This window comes from Antedon mediterranea, chromosome 3, assembly GCF_964355755.1.
Source record: "Antedon mediterranea chromosome 3, ecAntMedi1.1, whole genome shotgun sequence".
Classification (NCBI taxonomy): Eukaryota; Metazoa; Echinodermata; class Crinoidea; order Comatulida; family Antedonidae; genus Antedon; species Antedon mediterranea.
The window spans coordinates 238,532-253,396 of record NC_092672.1 but is presented as its reverse complement, the minus strand read 5'-3'; the positions used below and the strand labels follow the sequence as shown (position 1 = coordinate 253,396).

The window sequence follows — 14,865 nt, the reverse complement described above, 5'->3', positions numbered from 1 at the left end:
TAATACTGAAAAATGTGTGTAAAAACTATCTCGATGAAAATTTCGTTTTATTTGTCACACCATCGATAATAATATTCAAAAAGATAATAATTAGACATAGGCCTACAGTACATATTTTTTTTTCTTAAAAATGTAATGTCCCCCAAAAAAATCAGACTTTGAATATGTTATTTTGTAGTTTTAATGAAGTTAATCAATTCAATAGAAAAAAACCCGAAAAAAGTCATGTTAAAATGAAAAAAATTAATGGTTTAAATTCAACCAAAAATCCATTGGCTGGCAGCCAATTTGACCATTTTTGCTTTAAATTACATTTTTAGGTAAATAGATTTTTTAGATCCAATTTTTGGTCAAAGTGGATAACTATTATGTTACATTAAAATAGGATACTCAATAAAAATTTTTTTTTAAATTAATATTTTTTTCAGGGGGACAATACATCTTTAATGAAAATGTTTTTTTGGTTGGTTGAATATGCCATAATGTAGTGTATGCTTAGTTATACATTTTGACAACAATTGATCGAAAAAAAAAATGTATTTCTGAAAAAAAAATGTAATTAAAGTGAACATTTGTTTTCCGCCCTTAGGCCGCCTATAAGTGGGTAAATCATTGTTTTTATTCATTTTTTCCCTTTTAATAAATATAAATCACTGTTTTCTTTTTTTCCCCGTTTTTTCCGGAAGTGAATAACTTAATTCATTAACTGCAATTATAAATGGCCCACTTGCCCCAGATCCACATATGTATATGTTTTATGTTATTGTAGGCCACGTACTGAGAGGCTATTTGCACAAACACAATGAAGGGAAGAAAATGGGTGTGAACAGGTGACAGCACCTCTTTCTACTGACCACGCCAATAATTCCAAAAACTGCACGTTCGGTGTGAGCTATCAGAAGTTAGATCCGGACTGTACGGCATTGATATGGTCCTTAAATAAAAATCTATCCGATTCGTTGATGAAATCGGACGGATAATCCGTTAAAATCCCGTTATTTCGGTAAAACATCCAACTACGGCGACGTCGATCGGGATTCCGGCTATTACTTTAAAACAGTAAACTATAAAATATAGTGGATGTCTTCCGAATAACTTTAAAGATAGATTATAGTCCCCTGAAAAATATTTCTTAATAAATGTTTGTTGAACTTGCAATCTTAATGCCACATAGTAAATCAACTTTGACCAAATCGGGATCGAAAAAAAAATGCATTTATCTGAAAGAACGTCAAATTAGCTGCCAGCCAATGAGGTTTTTGGTTTATTTTAACTATGCATTTATTCATTCTTAAAACATTATTATAATTTATTCCTGATTTTTTTATACGGAATTAACTTTAACTACTAAAACTACAATATGACATTCAAGTATGATTTAATTAATCTTCACTTTTAATGTTTTTGGGGAAATCTTTAAGATGTGCACTCTGGTAAAGAAAACATAAATGATGATAAAAAACACATTAAACAAAGACTTGACAATAATGTTGACATAAGTTCTGTATCAAATTGTTTTTATTGCAGATCTAGGCTACTGTTATACAGTACGTACGCTGATCTATTTATCTTATATAAATCTACATTTCATATATATTTTAACGATTAACAAAATACTAACTGAAAGTCTTTGCAATAAGAATAACGTTTGCAGCAGCACATTATCAGGTCTAGTACTTAAACAGTTCAAACTCATTCATTAGTACGCAACGTAAAGCTTGGTTCCCACTAAGACTAACGCAAGGACGTAAACGCAATGCAAGTGTGTTGACCAATGACCAGCGACAGTTCGAATAATCCGTCGCTTGTGATTGGTTTACTCACTTACGTTGGTTACGTCCTTGTGCTGCGTCTCTAGTGGGAACCAAAATATGGAGAAGAGGAACAAAACCAAATTTGAAAACCGTACAAAAACGAAGTCACAGAGTAGACGCAGAGGATGACAATTAGTTTTTAGTCTGTTTTTACAGTGGGAACAAAGCTTAAGACGCAACGCGAGGACGTAGAGGCAACGTAAGCGTGTTGACCAATGATAACCGACTGTTCGAATAATCCATCACTTTATCCATCACATTATACGTCCTTGTATTGCGTCTGTAGTGGGAACTAATCTTAACATAGTGACAGTGACTTAAGCTAACACTTGATTATTAAACCCAAAAATTCCCAGAAAAAGAAGAGATTATTTGGATCAGAATATGCACAAGTGGGATGCGAACATTAATCACAAATGCTTCATATAATTATTTACAAAGATAAAATATGAATAGGATATAATGTTACTATTCAGAACATTATGATGAACTACCATATTTACAGTAACTAAAAGTCATGTTTTTAAATACCTTTATAAGGAATGCTTCTATTTCATAATTGCATATTCTGAGTCAAGATGTGATTAAACAGCAGTCATTACCAAGCATAATTACAACTAAACCAATAACAACTTCTAATGTAATAATAATAATAATATATTATTAATAATGAATTTGTTAAAATCAAAATGTTATCCGACATGATTCAACGTTTGATTATTATTTAAATAAAGATAAAAACATCGAATCATGGCTTCCCTCTCGTTATTTGCAGTCACTTTTATCCTACATATTTTTATGAACTGAAAACTATAATTGTTTATTATTACAAAAGAGCTCTATCTAATATCATTAATCATATCATTAAAATAATTCACGGTTTATTTATTAAGAATACATTATATTGAGGTTCACTCCAGTGACACAGACAGGTTACTTGAGACTTTGCTGCCTGAAAATGACAAAAATATTGTTATTTACACAAATCTAAAAAACAAACCTAACCATTTTACAATGCTTGTGAAGTACAGTATATAGCTGCAATAACACTTCTGTTGTTGGAAAATAGTTAAACAAATTAAAATATTCAGAGTGCACCACCACCACTATTCTACAACAATGGTGTAGTAAATAAATATACTTACCATTGTTGCTGTTGGACAAGAAGGAGCATTTTCTCAACCTTGGGATTTTTATTAAGATCAAGGGCAGTTTTACCCTTTTTATTCTTCAGTTGCAGGTTGGCTCCATTCGCAACTAAATATCCGGCTATATCAAAACCGTCATCTGGTTTGGATTCTGAATGTGTATTAAGTATGCCACCAACTACAGCCCTAAGCTGAGGCAGTGAAATAATATATATATAATTATACAAATTAAAATGTCAAGTTAAACTCTGTTCACACTATCAATCTTTGTGAAAAAAATTGTGATGTGCCAATAATGGGCATGATGATGTCACATCACTACCATATTTGGGCACATCACACTTTTTTTTTGTCAAACTAGTTTGACAGAGCTTAAGGAAAAGAATAACCACTAACATTTTTAAAATTGTTCAAAATTATTTTCATTTCCTTAAAATATTCATACACTTTGATTGAGTAAAATAGTTAGTATTCAATTCAAAGGAAATGTCTCAGTGTGATTGGTTGTCACTGTCACTGGTGTTTTTATAGTATGCTGAGGTTAGATTGGATATAAATATACAATGCCACTAAAGTGTGGCAGTTGAATATACCGAAATATACTGATAATGAAGAATTATAAGGGTGAATTGAAGTATAGACATTGTAACCCATGTAACAATCAATTCTAAAAGTTTTAATTTAAAATAAATGTTGTCTATTATATAGAAATAAAATGATGGCTTACTGAGCGCATTATGTCATCTTCACCTGACAACGACCCTTGCAGGTCATTGATTGTATTCTTTATCATTAAATTGTGTAGGCACGTATCACCATCATTGTCCGTGCAGTTGACATTTGACCCTGCTTCAACCAACACACCAACAACTTTAACATGAAATTCATCCACAGCACACATTAATGGTGTTGCCCCTTTGTTATTTTTAATTTCCAAATCTGCTTTACCCTGCACATGTTAAGAAAGAGAGTATGTTGATAATTTGCAATGGTAGTACTAATTCTGTATCTGCCATTTGACATTAGAATTGTTTTCAATTCCAACTAAGTAATACAAAATGATAAGATCAATAAAAACCAAATTAAAATCGTTACCTTTTGTATGAGAAGTTTAGCAACTTCTACATGGTCATTTACAGCGGCAACATGCAGAGCTGTGAAGCCATCTTTCTTTTTACTGTTTACTAATTGTTTGCCTTCTGTTTGCGACAAAATAAGTTCAACCGCTCTGGAAAATTTAAGTACAAAAATTAATGATTTAAGCATCACTTACACTAATGTCAACCTTAAGTGATTTAAGCAAGACTTAGTACTTACTTAGTGCACCCCCTGAGTGCAGCATACTGTAAGGTATTAAAACCTCTTCCATTGCTCACACTTATGTCAACCTTAAGTGATTTAAGCATGACTTAGTACTTACTTAGTGCACCCTCTGAGTGCAGCATACTGTAAGGTATTAAAACCTTTTCCATTGCTCACACTTATGTCAACCTTAAGTGATTTAAGCATGACTTAGTACTTACTTAGTGCACCCTCTGAGTGCAGCATACTGTAAGGTATTAAAACCTCTTCCATTGCTCACACTTATGTCAACCTTAAGTGATTTAAGCATGACTTAGTACTTACTTAGTGCACCCTCTGAGTGCAGCATACTGTAAGGTATTAAAACCTCTTCCATTGCTCACACTTATGTCAACCTTAGGTGATTTCAGCATGACTTAGTACTTACTTAGTGCACCCTCTGAGTGCAGCATACTGTAAGGTATTAAAACCTCTTCCATTGCTCACACTTATGTCAACCTTAGGTGATTTCAGCATGACTTCTATAACTTTATCTTGATTTTTGTTAATGGCAACATGTAGTGGTGTATCCCCATCTGCATCCTTATAAAACAAGTTAAAATTATCAATGATGAATATGTATGCTAATCAATTACTTTTATAATAGTACTCATTGATAGTACCATTTTAATGTTACAATCAATCAAGAAAACACCTCGCAGTAATAATACACTCATGATACTTATTAGTTGCATTATATAAAGCTAATACCCTATTCACATCTGCAAATTGTAACAACTTGTTACAAGTTGTAACTAGGTTTGCATAGCGTGAAGAAAATTTTCTCTCGAGATTTCACAGGGGTCCCCTGTGAAATCTCAAGGACAGAGGACTGTGTTTTTGTTCCGAGATGTTCCGAGTTCTTACTGCGCGCGCATGTATTGCCCTGGTATTAACTGACCAATCATAGTAATCAAATAGCGCAAGGTCCGCGTATGCATGTTTGAAAATATTATTGGTACAAGTTGGTAACAATTTATGCAGATGTGAAAACTAAGAGTATTAGTTCACTATGTACAGGGTGATATTTCCCTGATACTATATTAGACAAATCCAATTAGGAATCTGCTTAATACATCAATTCCATTATTTTGATGCTTACTTTTATTTTATATATTTCACTAAACTTACTTGCATGTTTGGATCACACAGAACATGTTCCACTAAAAACTCTGCTACGCAATTGTGATAACCTTTTCCAGCTGCAATGTAAATACCAGTTTGTAGTCTGTTGTTAATAAGATTTGCATCAGCACCACAAGACAGCAAACTCTTGATCACTTCAGGTCTGTCTCTATCATGGTAAAAATGACAAACAAATAAATAGCAGTCTACTATTCTACTACTACAGTACCAATAACTTTAAAATCCAAAGTTGATTCTCTCATAACATGATGATATTGAGGCTCTCTGTGTTGAAGTTAATCTACCCTGTACAAAACCTATGCTAGCTGGAACTGTATATAGACCACCCAGTGCAAATGCAGACTATTTATCTAAACTAGATTTGATGTTCCAGCAATGTACCACACTATATGAGGATGTTGTAATTTTAGGAGACTTTAATTTTGATATTAATAAACAAACTAACCTAAGAAAAATTAATAATTTGGCAAAACAAAGTAGCCTACACCAAATTGTAAAGGATTTTACAAGGATAACTGAAATTACTAAAACAACAATAGATTTAATATTTGTTACAAATCAAAATATCTCCTCTGCTGGTGTCCATAGTCTAGGTCTTAGTGACCATTCTTTAATTTATTTAGTTCGTAAAAAAAAATAAAAAAATAAAGGCCCCTCCTAAAGTTATAAAATCGCGATCTTATAAAAACTTTAATGCAAATGCCTTTATTAATGATAATAAATTTGCCAATTGGGATCAAATTAAAAGTGTTTCTGATGTTAACACTGCTTGGTCAGTTTGGAAATGTTTATTCGAGAACATCTGTAACACCCATGCTCTCCTTAAAACAAAGAGAATAAAAGGCTCACTTCCTGAATCGATTAGTAGTGATTACATAAGACTAACAAAAGATCAAGATTATCATTATAACAAAGCCCACAAGACTAATAGTGCCCAAGATTGGAAACAAGCAAAATCACTGAGAAATAAAGTAAACAATTTAAATATAGACCTAAAAAGGAAATACTGCACAAAATCAATCAGTGAAAATGTTAAAAACCCCAAGAAACTTTGGAGTACAATTCATAAACTAATTCCAAAGAATATTGTAAATGTTGGTAAAGTCTCAAATTCTTCATGTGATAAAGATATAGCAAATAAATTAAATGAACACTTTACTTCGATAGGAAATATCCTCGGCTCAAAATTTTCAAACAATTCTTTAAACACTACTACTAACAACACTAATGTAAATGTAAATATTGAAAACCAATTTAAATTTGATTTTATATCACCACAGTATGTGTTTGATGAACTTTGTAAACTTTCTGGTAACAAAGCCACTGGTATAGATGGCTTAGATTGTAAATTGGTAAAATTGGCCGCACCAGTGATTTGTGATACAATTGCTTATATCTGTAATTTATCTTTATTTTCTTCAATCTTTGCATCTGAATGGAAGAAAGCAAAAGTAACTCCAGTATTCAAAGATGGTGATAAAAACGACCCAAGCAATTATAGACCAATCTCTGTGCTGCCAATTATTTCCAAAATAATTGAACGAGCAGTTCATGATCAACTGTATAACTTTTTAACTGTTAATAAAATTATTAATGCATCTCAATCAGGGTTTAGAAAAAACCATTCTACTGACACTACATTAATAGACGTGTCTGACTATTATACTAAATAATTTGAATGATGGTAAGGCTACAGAAGCAATATTTATGGATCTTAAGAAAGCCTTCGATACAGTTGATCATGAAATAAACTCAAATGTTATGGAGTCAGTAATAATGAACTAGATTGGTTTATATCATATTTAAGAAACAGATCACAAGTTGTAAATATTAACACTTCTCAATCAGATTTTATGAATATAAATATTGGTATACCACAGGGCTCAATTTTAGGTCCTCTTTTGTTTATTATTCATGTTAACTCCCTACCAGATATTATGCCATGCAAATGTGTTATGTATGCAGATGACACCACTATACTTTGTAATTCTTCTGACCCAGTCACTCTTCAATACGAGCTTAATGCCTATTTAAATACAATTGCTAATTGGTTTAAAACTAATAAACTAACATTGAACATCAAAAAGACAAAACTTATGACTTTTGGGACAAACCACACTCTTCCTAAATTTAAAGATATTTCAATATCTTATAATGGAGATATTATTGAACGAGTTGACTCTTTTAAATATCTTGGGGTCACATTTGATTCGCAATTAAATTGGAATGATCACATAAGCAAGGTATCCTCAAATGTTTCAAAACGTATTGGTGTCATCCGGCGTGTAAAATGTTTTCTTCCGTCATATACGCTTAAAATGTTAGCTAACGCTCTTGTTTTTCCCCTTTTTTATTATTGTTGTTGTGTATGGTCTAATTGTAATGTTCAAAATACTAATTGTTTTCAAGTACTCATGAATAGATTAGGTAGAATTTTGCTTTCTGTTGATATTAAGACCTCAATTGATTTTATTTTAAATAACCTTGGCTGGAAAAGACTAAATGTACTCTGGAATAAAAAATTATTATTAATGACTTTCAAGTGTTTAAAAGGGTGTGCTCCTCCATATTTGACTTCAAAATTGACTTTTAATAACACTACCCATTCTAAAGGCACACAAAGCCAAAGCCATAACAATTTAGTTGTCCCCACCTGGAACATTTGTCAAGGCAAAAAAACCTTTACTTATCGTTCATCCAAAAGCTGGAATGAACTTCCAAATGAATTAAAAATTAACTTTAAAGATTTTTCAATAACTTCATTCCAAAATACAATTAGTACTCAACATTTTTAACTGAATTTTTTGTTTTCTAAAATTGATTGCTATTTTTAATGTATATTTCAATTACTCTTTGTCTTTATTTTATTATGTTTGTTATATTTTCAATTACTGTACCACTTTGGAAATCAGTGCACTAGTACTGAAAGTGCCTGCAGAATAAAGAAAGAATGAATAAATAAATAAATAAAATAACATTACAATGCAAGGACGTAGAGGCAATGCAAGCAAGGTAACAAATGACAAGCGACAGTCGAATAATCAATTGATTGTGATTGGCCAAATCCCTTGCATTGCGTTGCTCCGTTGTGTTGCTAGTGGGAACCAATATGTACTTACTTATGTGCAGCACACAGCAATGCACTATCACCATCACTGTCCCTCATGTTAAGATCTGCCTGCATGGCAATCAAGTAATCAACGACCTCTAAATGACCTTCATGAGCTGCAATCTGCAATGCTGTCAGTTCACCTGGAGAGTTCTGATGGTTAACCTTCAGTAAAATTAACACAAATATGATTTAAGATTGATATAAGTTTTAATTAAACATCTTCAACGTAAATTACTCAATGATGTGAACAAGATTTTTAGCGAAATCATAACCTTAAACTGTTTTAACCCATATTAATGTTTCAACACTAATTCATGAGATTATGAAACTATTAAAACCTATTTTGAATGAAACTGAAAATTCACATTATTATTTGGTTATTAGAGTATCTTTTGATTTTTAACTAACTGATCAAAATTACCATAAATACAGTTTTTCTTTTGAAGAAGACATTTCATTTCTAAAAAAATTATACTGATAAATGTCTTACCCATTCCTCATGTTCTTCTAGCAGTTTTTTAATAAGAGGCAAGTCACCTTGTTTGGCAGCTGCTGCAATGACTTTAGGGCCACCCTCGGCACCAATTGCATTTTGCACAGCCTCAGTATACAATTCGCTAAGTAACCCCATACCTATATATACATCAACATATTTATTCTTTCTTTTAAACTAAATTAAGTTTGGCAGCTGCTGCAATGACTTTAGGGCCACGCTCGGCACCAATTGCATTTTGCACAGCCTCAGTATACAAGTCGCTAAGTAACCTCATACCTATATACATCAACATATTTATTCTTTCTTTTAATTAAAATATTATAATATAATAACAAAAAAGGGCACAGTATCTTTGCAGCAAATGGTCAACATTTTTGTGAAATTGTGAACATTTTATTTTTTTATCTATTATTACAAACTATTTCCTCCCAGCCAAAGTCATTTTTTGTGCTATATAAGTCATATAAACCAACTTGTTCAGGGTTTTTTGATATACTTTTGACATTTTATTGCTATTTGATAAATAAATACAATGACATTGAAAAAAAAATATTATTATAATACTAATAATTTAAAATATCATTGATCTATATACTGTATATTCTTACCAACATCATCTATATTGCCTGCTTGTACAAACTCAATCAGGTCAGAGTTGAAACACCACATGTGACCTCCGACAGCCACATGGACGTCTCCGTCAGGATCAGCTTTAATAACCACTCCTTCTAAACCCATTGCCTGGAAAAAAAATTAATATAATATCAGTATTATTATCTTTTTTGTTTCATAGTTTGTTTTAACACTAATTTCTCTAGAATGTAATTTGTACCATAGAGATATTATATAATATCTCTATGTTTGTACCTAATATGTTTTGAACCTTTTTAATGTTTTATACTTTTACATTTTTTGTCATTTTTAGTCCGTTTATATATGTATCTTTTAATCGGATTTGCTAACATTTCTTTGTTTTTACAAAGACAAATAAAGTTTCTTGTATCTTCTACAGCTTATTATCATACCTTTTTTATTTCATCATTTGTTTTAATCACATCAGCATATTATCATACCTTTTTCATTTCATCATTCCATCCTCCATGGCCATCTTGGGCCACTTCCATTACTGAAACAGGTAAATCCTTAACACGCACTTTGTCTCCTCCCTTTAATTTTCTTTTACCAGGATCATCCCGCACTTGTATTTGTTTTAATCCATCTAACAATTTATCTTCTTTTTCATTTACTAAAAAAACAAATTGCAGCAAAAACAATAAGATAAGATGTGTCTGTAATAGAAACTAAGCTCTGTCTACACTATCAAACTTTATGTGACAAAAAATGTGATGTGCCCATATATGTACATGATGATGTCATACCAATACCTAATTTGGGCATATCACTACCATATTTGGGCACATCACACTTTTTTTGTCAAACTAGTTTGATAGTGTAGACAGAGTTTAAGAAACTTCAAGATATTGGAACGATATTAGGATACAATAACAATAAACGTGGTCCAACGGCACTGTGAAATGGAACAATTGTGAATGTAGAGTTATGGATAGCATGGTAAGATACTGTATGGTACTGTGTGACATGCCTTTGTTGCTATGATACTCAGCATTAAATGCCTCCCAGATGTGTATTGGGTTTGTGACTCTACAAAACTGAAATTATAGTAATGTTTAAAATTTGTTGAGCCTATAAATTTGAACTGATGATATACATCTAATTAAAATCTGGGTGTAAGCAGTGTAACAATCTATTCCAATGTAAAACTTTATAACTTGTTTGTGTTCTATGTAAACACATATGCTCATATAGCATGACTAAAGTTCATTTGAATTCCTTGTGTAAACATAATACCCTATGTATTTATGTATATAAACCTATGATATCTATAGTACTTGCTGGTTAAAAGTAATAATTTAACACTAATAATAGTATCAAAGAATCATGATCAAATACAGCAATTAATATATTAAATCCCTCATCACAAACACACAAAAACATGCTTGTAGTAGTTAAGATAGTTACTAAATTCCTGTAGTAGTTAAGATACTTACTAACTGTTGCAAGGTGATCTCTGTAGTATGAGCCACATTCTGCTTCAACTGTGCACTTTAACTCAACTACGCCTTCAAAACCAACTTTACAAGTACTAACTAGACCATTGTCCCATTTTACTTCGACACCACTACAGCGAACATTCTCTATGTTCTTTACCTTCACAACTTGACCTGAAATGAGTTTACAAAAATAAAAAATTCAGAATCATTGTTGAAATATTCCATTCAATGGCTCATTTAATCTAGTAGTGTTGAATAATTCCAATTCAATGGCTCATTTAATCTAGTAGTTTCTTTCTCTTATAACAAACAATCAACCTCGCTCGGAAATGTAGCTGTAACATAATCCTCGCATCAAAACAATTTTAAAGAAATTATACCTTTCATATTGGCATCTTTTTTTCGTTCAACTTTTGCGCCTTCAACTATTCCATAAGCTTTTAACTTGACAGCTCCAAGTCTACATGGAACAGCCACTCTAAAAAATATAAATATTTTGTAAACATTGACCTACTGTAGCCTACTGTACCTATCAGCATATGCCAAATTTCCCTCCAATTCTGTATTAGTGATAGTTCATGTTCTCAAGTTCATCCAGAATACCTTTCAAAATCTAAGTTTTGTACAATATCTTGTGATGGTTATAAGTACATGTTAAATTAAGTCTTTTTGATATTTATGAAATGTGTACACAAATGACATACCCTTCTGAGTTTACAAAATCAAATCTTTTAAATGTATGTTTTAGATTGTGCTTGTCGGTCATGTAACATTTGTGGCATAGGTCGTAATCTAAACAGTCAACGCATTTCCATCGAATCCCAGTAATTTGTTCTTGAAGACAAGCATCGCATGTAATACGTGGATGAATTGCTCCTAAAATAAACATTGTAGTGATTACTAAAATAATGTTTTACATACCGCAATAACAGTTTACCTAAAAACAAAATATTAAAATGGTTTTGTTTCAGTCAATTATTATAGGGATTCCAATATTGTATTCCCAATATTGTTTTAGGTGGGGGAAAAAAGTAGAAAATGAAATACCTGCAGATGTTGTGTCATACAATCTGATATCAAACTTTCCGCCATGACCATTTCGATACTTATTTCTAATACCCATATCCCACTGAATCCAGATGCTTCCTTCTGAGCTTGATTTCTTTGCTTCTACGACTGTTCCTAAGTGACCTTCTCCTCCGTCCTGGTTGTTCCATTGCCAATCTGGACCTCTGACCACTCTGCATCCAATTATCATCTTGCGGTGTGTCTATCAAGTAAACTATTTAATATTGTTGTTAAAAAGTATAAAAATAATAATAACTGCATAAAATATTTAAATAGTATACTTATACTACTTATTTTTCAATCAAGAAATTGAATAATAAACATTTACTTCATGCACTTCCAATATTGTTAACCTATACCAAGTCAATTCTTTTTTTGACCTAGGCCTAATAAATAATTAATGAATGTAATTCTCATCATATTGTCTAAAATCTAGATTAGATCACCCCTAAACTACAAACAATTAAATCTAAGCTGGTTGTTTACTTTTTAGCATTTCTAATAAGCCCAGTAAAGTAGTTATCGGCTTAGGATAAACCAAAGGCTTACTACTTATATTACCAGGGACTAGGCCCCAGGAGCCTTTTTATTATAGTTAGTAGCTTCTGCTGTTGTTTATTGTTAAACCATCCGGCACGTCGGCCTGGCCTCTTTATCTAGCTACTAGGTTAGAAGCTAGATAGAGAGAGTGTAGCCTAAAATTCTAAATAAAATAAAAACACTCTGTACTCACTTTTTAAAGTTCAGACGATATTCAATAAATTGTCTAATTACCTAAATTTCAGACAGATTAATCATTTTTTCTCTTTAGATATGCTTCTTGACGTTTTTAAGTGTTTTAATTTTTAACAAACGGATTTTCCAACTTAGGTTAGTGTGTGTGAAAATAGCACATTGGTTGGGGATTCCCCTTTTCTCGATCGATCAACAACAACAAGCCAGGAACAAGCTTATAACTGGCGCCACCTACAGTATTGAAGGTAAAACTACACATCTAGCTTTCCTGGACTTCCGAAAAGCATTTGATAGTGTATGGCGTGATGGTCTCCTAAAATGTGCCTGGGATACGGGAGTTAGAGGGAAAATTTGGAAAATAATAAGCTCACTATATGACAATGTTAAAGCAAAAGTAAAAGTGGGGGAAAGCATGACTAATGAGTTTAATATCCACAAAGGAGTAAAACAAGGGTGTGTACTCTCACCAATTTTATTTTCTATATTTATTAATGAATTTGTTAAACTTCTTCGTGAAAGCAACTTCGGGGTAAGAATGAATGGTGTCTGGATGGGAGGGCTCTTCTGGGCTGATGATGTTATATTGATTGCTAATAATGAAAGGGAAATGACTGAAATGTTAGAAATTGCCAATATATTCGCCAAAGAATGGAAACTTGGTTTTAATCATGAAAAATCAAATGTCATGGTTGTTGGAAAACGCATAAATAAAGATAAAGAGTGGAAATTAGGTGAAAAATCGATAAAAGAAGTAAATAGTTATAAATATTTAGGGGTCTATATTTCCTCAAACATGAGTGAACATTCACATTATGAACATGTTATCCAAAAGGGCAACCGGCTTATAGCTTATATCAAAGGTATCATAGCTAACCTTGATGACTTTAACCGGGTGTACTATGGAAACATACTGTGGAAAACCATTGCAATTCCTTCAATAAATTATGCTTGTAGCATTTGGTATAATAAATCCAAGAAGGATAACGAAGACCTAGAGAAAGTGCAATTGCAAATGGCCCGCTTTCTTCTCAAAGCTCCACGGTATACTCCAAAAGAGGCACTCTATGGTGACCTTGGGTGGGTTCCATTATCCAAGTTACACAAACTGTCCAGAGTTAAATTATTTAATCGTTTTATAACTATGGATGACCACAGGTGGCCTAATATTGTACTTAATTCTATGCTACAATTGAAATGTGATTTTGATCGTTTAAAATATAAATTTCTTAGTAGTTGTGTTGACATATTTGAAAAATGTACAGATATAGGCTTTTACAACAATGTTTTTGATAATGATAGTTTAACTCTTGTTCCTTTCTCAGTTAGCAATGTCGAGCGATGTTTGTCAGAATCATATAAATCAGAGTGGTCAAATAATATAATGCAAAAAACCTCATTAAATTTATACTCAAAATTGAAACCTTTCCCTAATTTAGAAAAATATTTACTTGATAAAACACATTTTTATGAGACAAGTCTGAAATTTAAATTAAGATCTAACACTCTACCTTTAGATTGTAAAACTTATAAATGGTCCAATGATGTGTCCGGTCTTTGTACTTTATGTGGGAATGGCGAAATCGAAGACATTAAACATTTTTTATTAAACTGTAAAGCATTTGATAATATTAGAATGAAAGAATTATCCAATCTACAAAATAATCTTGTACTCTGTAATGATTATGACACATGGAATCGTTACACAACAGCAACTGCTGATGATAAATTACAGTATATTTTAGGTGGAGATTCTATCGCGATTTGTAAAGAATCTGAGACCTTTTTTGATTTGTTTTGTAAACAATACACAAGAGCTGCATGGGAGAAACGGTCAGAACTTAAATCTCCCAATATATAGATTGTTTTTCTTTTGTATTGTTGCTTTTATATATTTGTATTTAGATTTGTAAATAGTATACACCTGTGATAACAA

The 14,865-nt window shown here is 31.9% G+C and overlaps 3 protein-coding genes across 4 annotated transcripts; 1 reads left to right on the top strand and 2 right to left on the bottom strand.

The window, feature by feature from the left end:
* Positions 1–1,500: 1,500 nt before the first annotated feature.
* LOC140044392 (E3 ubiquitin-protein ligase MIB2-like) lies at positions 1,501–4,700 on the bottom strand. The gene is made up of 5 exons (XM_072088874.1): positions 4,589–4,700; positions 4,058–4,190; positions 3,690–3,911; positions 2,960–3,153; positions 1,501–2,766 (listed from the first exon to the last, which is right to left on the bottom strand). The coding sequence occupies exons 1-5, from the start codon at positions 4,675–4,677 to the stop codon at positions 2,748–2,750; spliced, it is 657 nt and encodes a 218-aa protein (XP_071944975.1). The 5' UTR covers positions 4,678–4,700; the 3' UTR covers positions 1,501–2,747.
* On the bottom strand, positions 4,673–13,083 carry LOC140044391 (E3 ubiquitin-protein ligase MIB2-like). 2 transcript variants are annotated; one of them, XM_072088872.1, is made up of 11 exons: positions 12,931–13,083; positions 12,177–12,411; positions 11,834–12,005; positions 11,510–11,607; positions 11,127–11,300; positions 10,131–10,303; positions 9,666–9,798; positions 9,052–9,194; positions 8,569–8,723; positions 5,435–5,597; positions 4,673–4,846 (listed from the first exon to the last, which is right to left on the bottom strand). In XM_072088872.1, exons 2-11 carry the CDS (start codon positions 12,385–12,387, stop codon positions 4,688–4,690), a joined length of 1,581 nt encoding a protein of 526 aa, XP_071944973.1. In that variant the 5' UTR covers positions 12,388–12,411; positions 12,931–13,083; the 3' UTR covers positions 4,673–4,687. The 2 variants fall into 2 exon arrangements, with proteins under 2 accessions (XP_071944973.1, XP_071944974.1); XM_072088873.1 differs by having other exon boundaries at positions 12,972–13,079.
* A 261-nt stretch (positions 13,084–13,344) lies between these two features.
* LOC140043378 (uncharacterized) lies at positions 13,345–14,790 on the top strand. The gene is made up of 2 exons (XM_072087881.1): positions 13,345–14,272; positions 14,447–14,790. Exons 1-2 carry the CDS (start codon positions 13,345–13,347, stop codon positions 14,788–14,790), a joined length of 1,272 nt encoding a protein of 423 aa, XP_071943982.1.
* Positions 14,791–14,865: the final 75 nt, after the last annotated feature.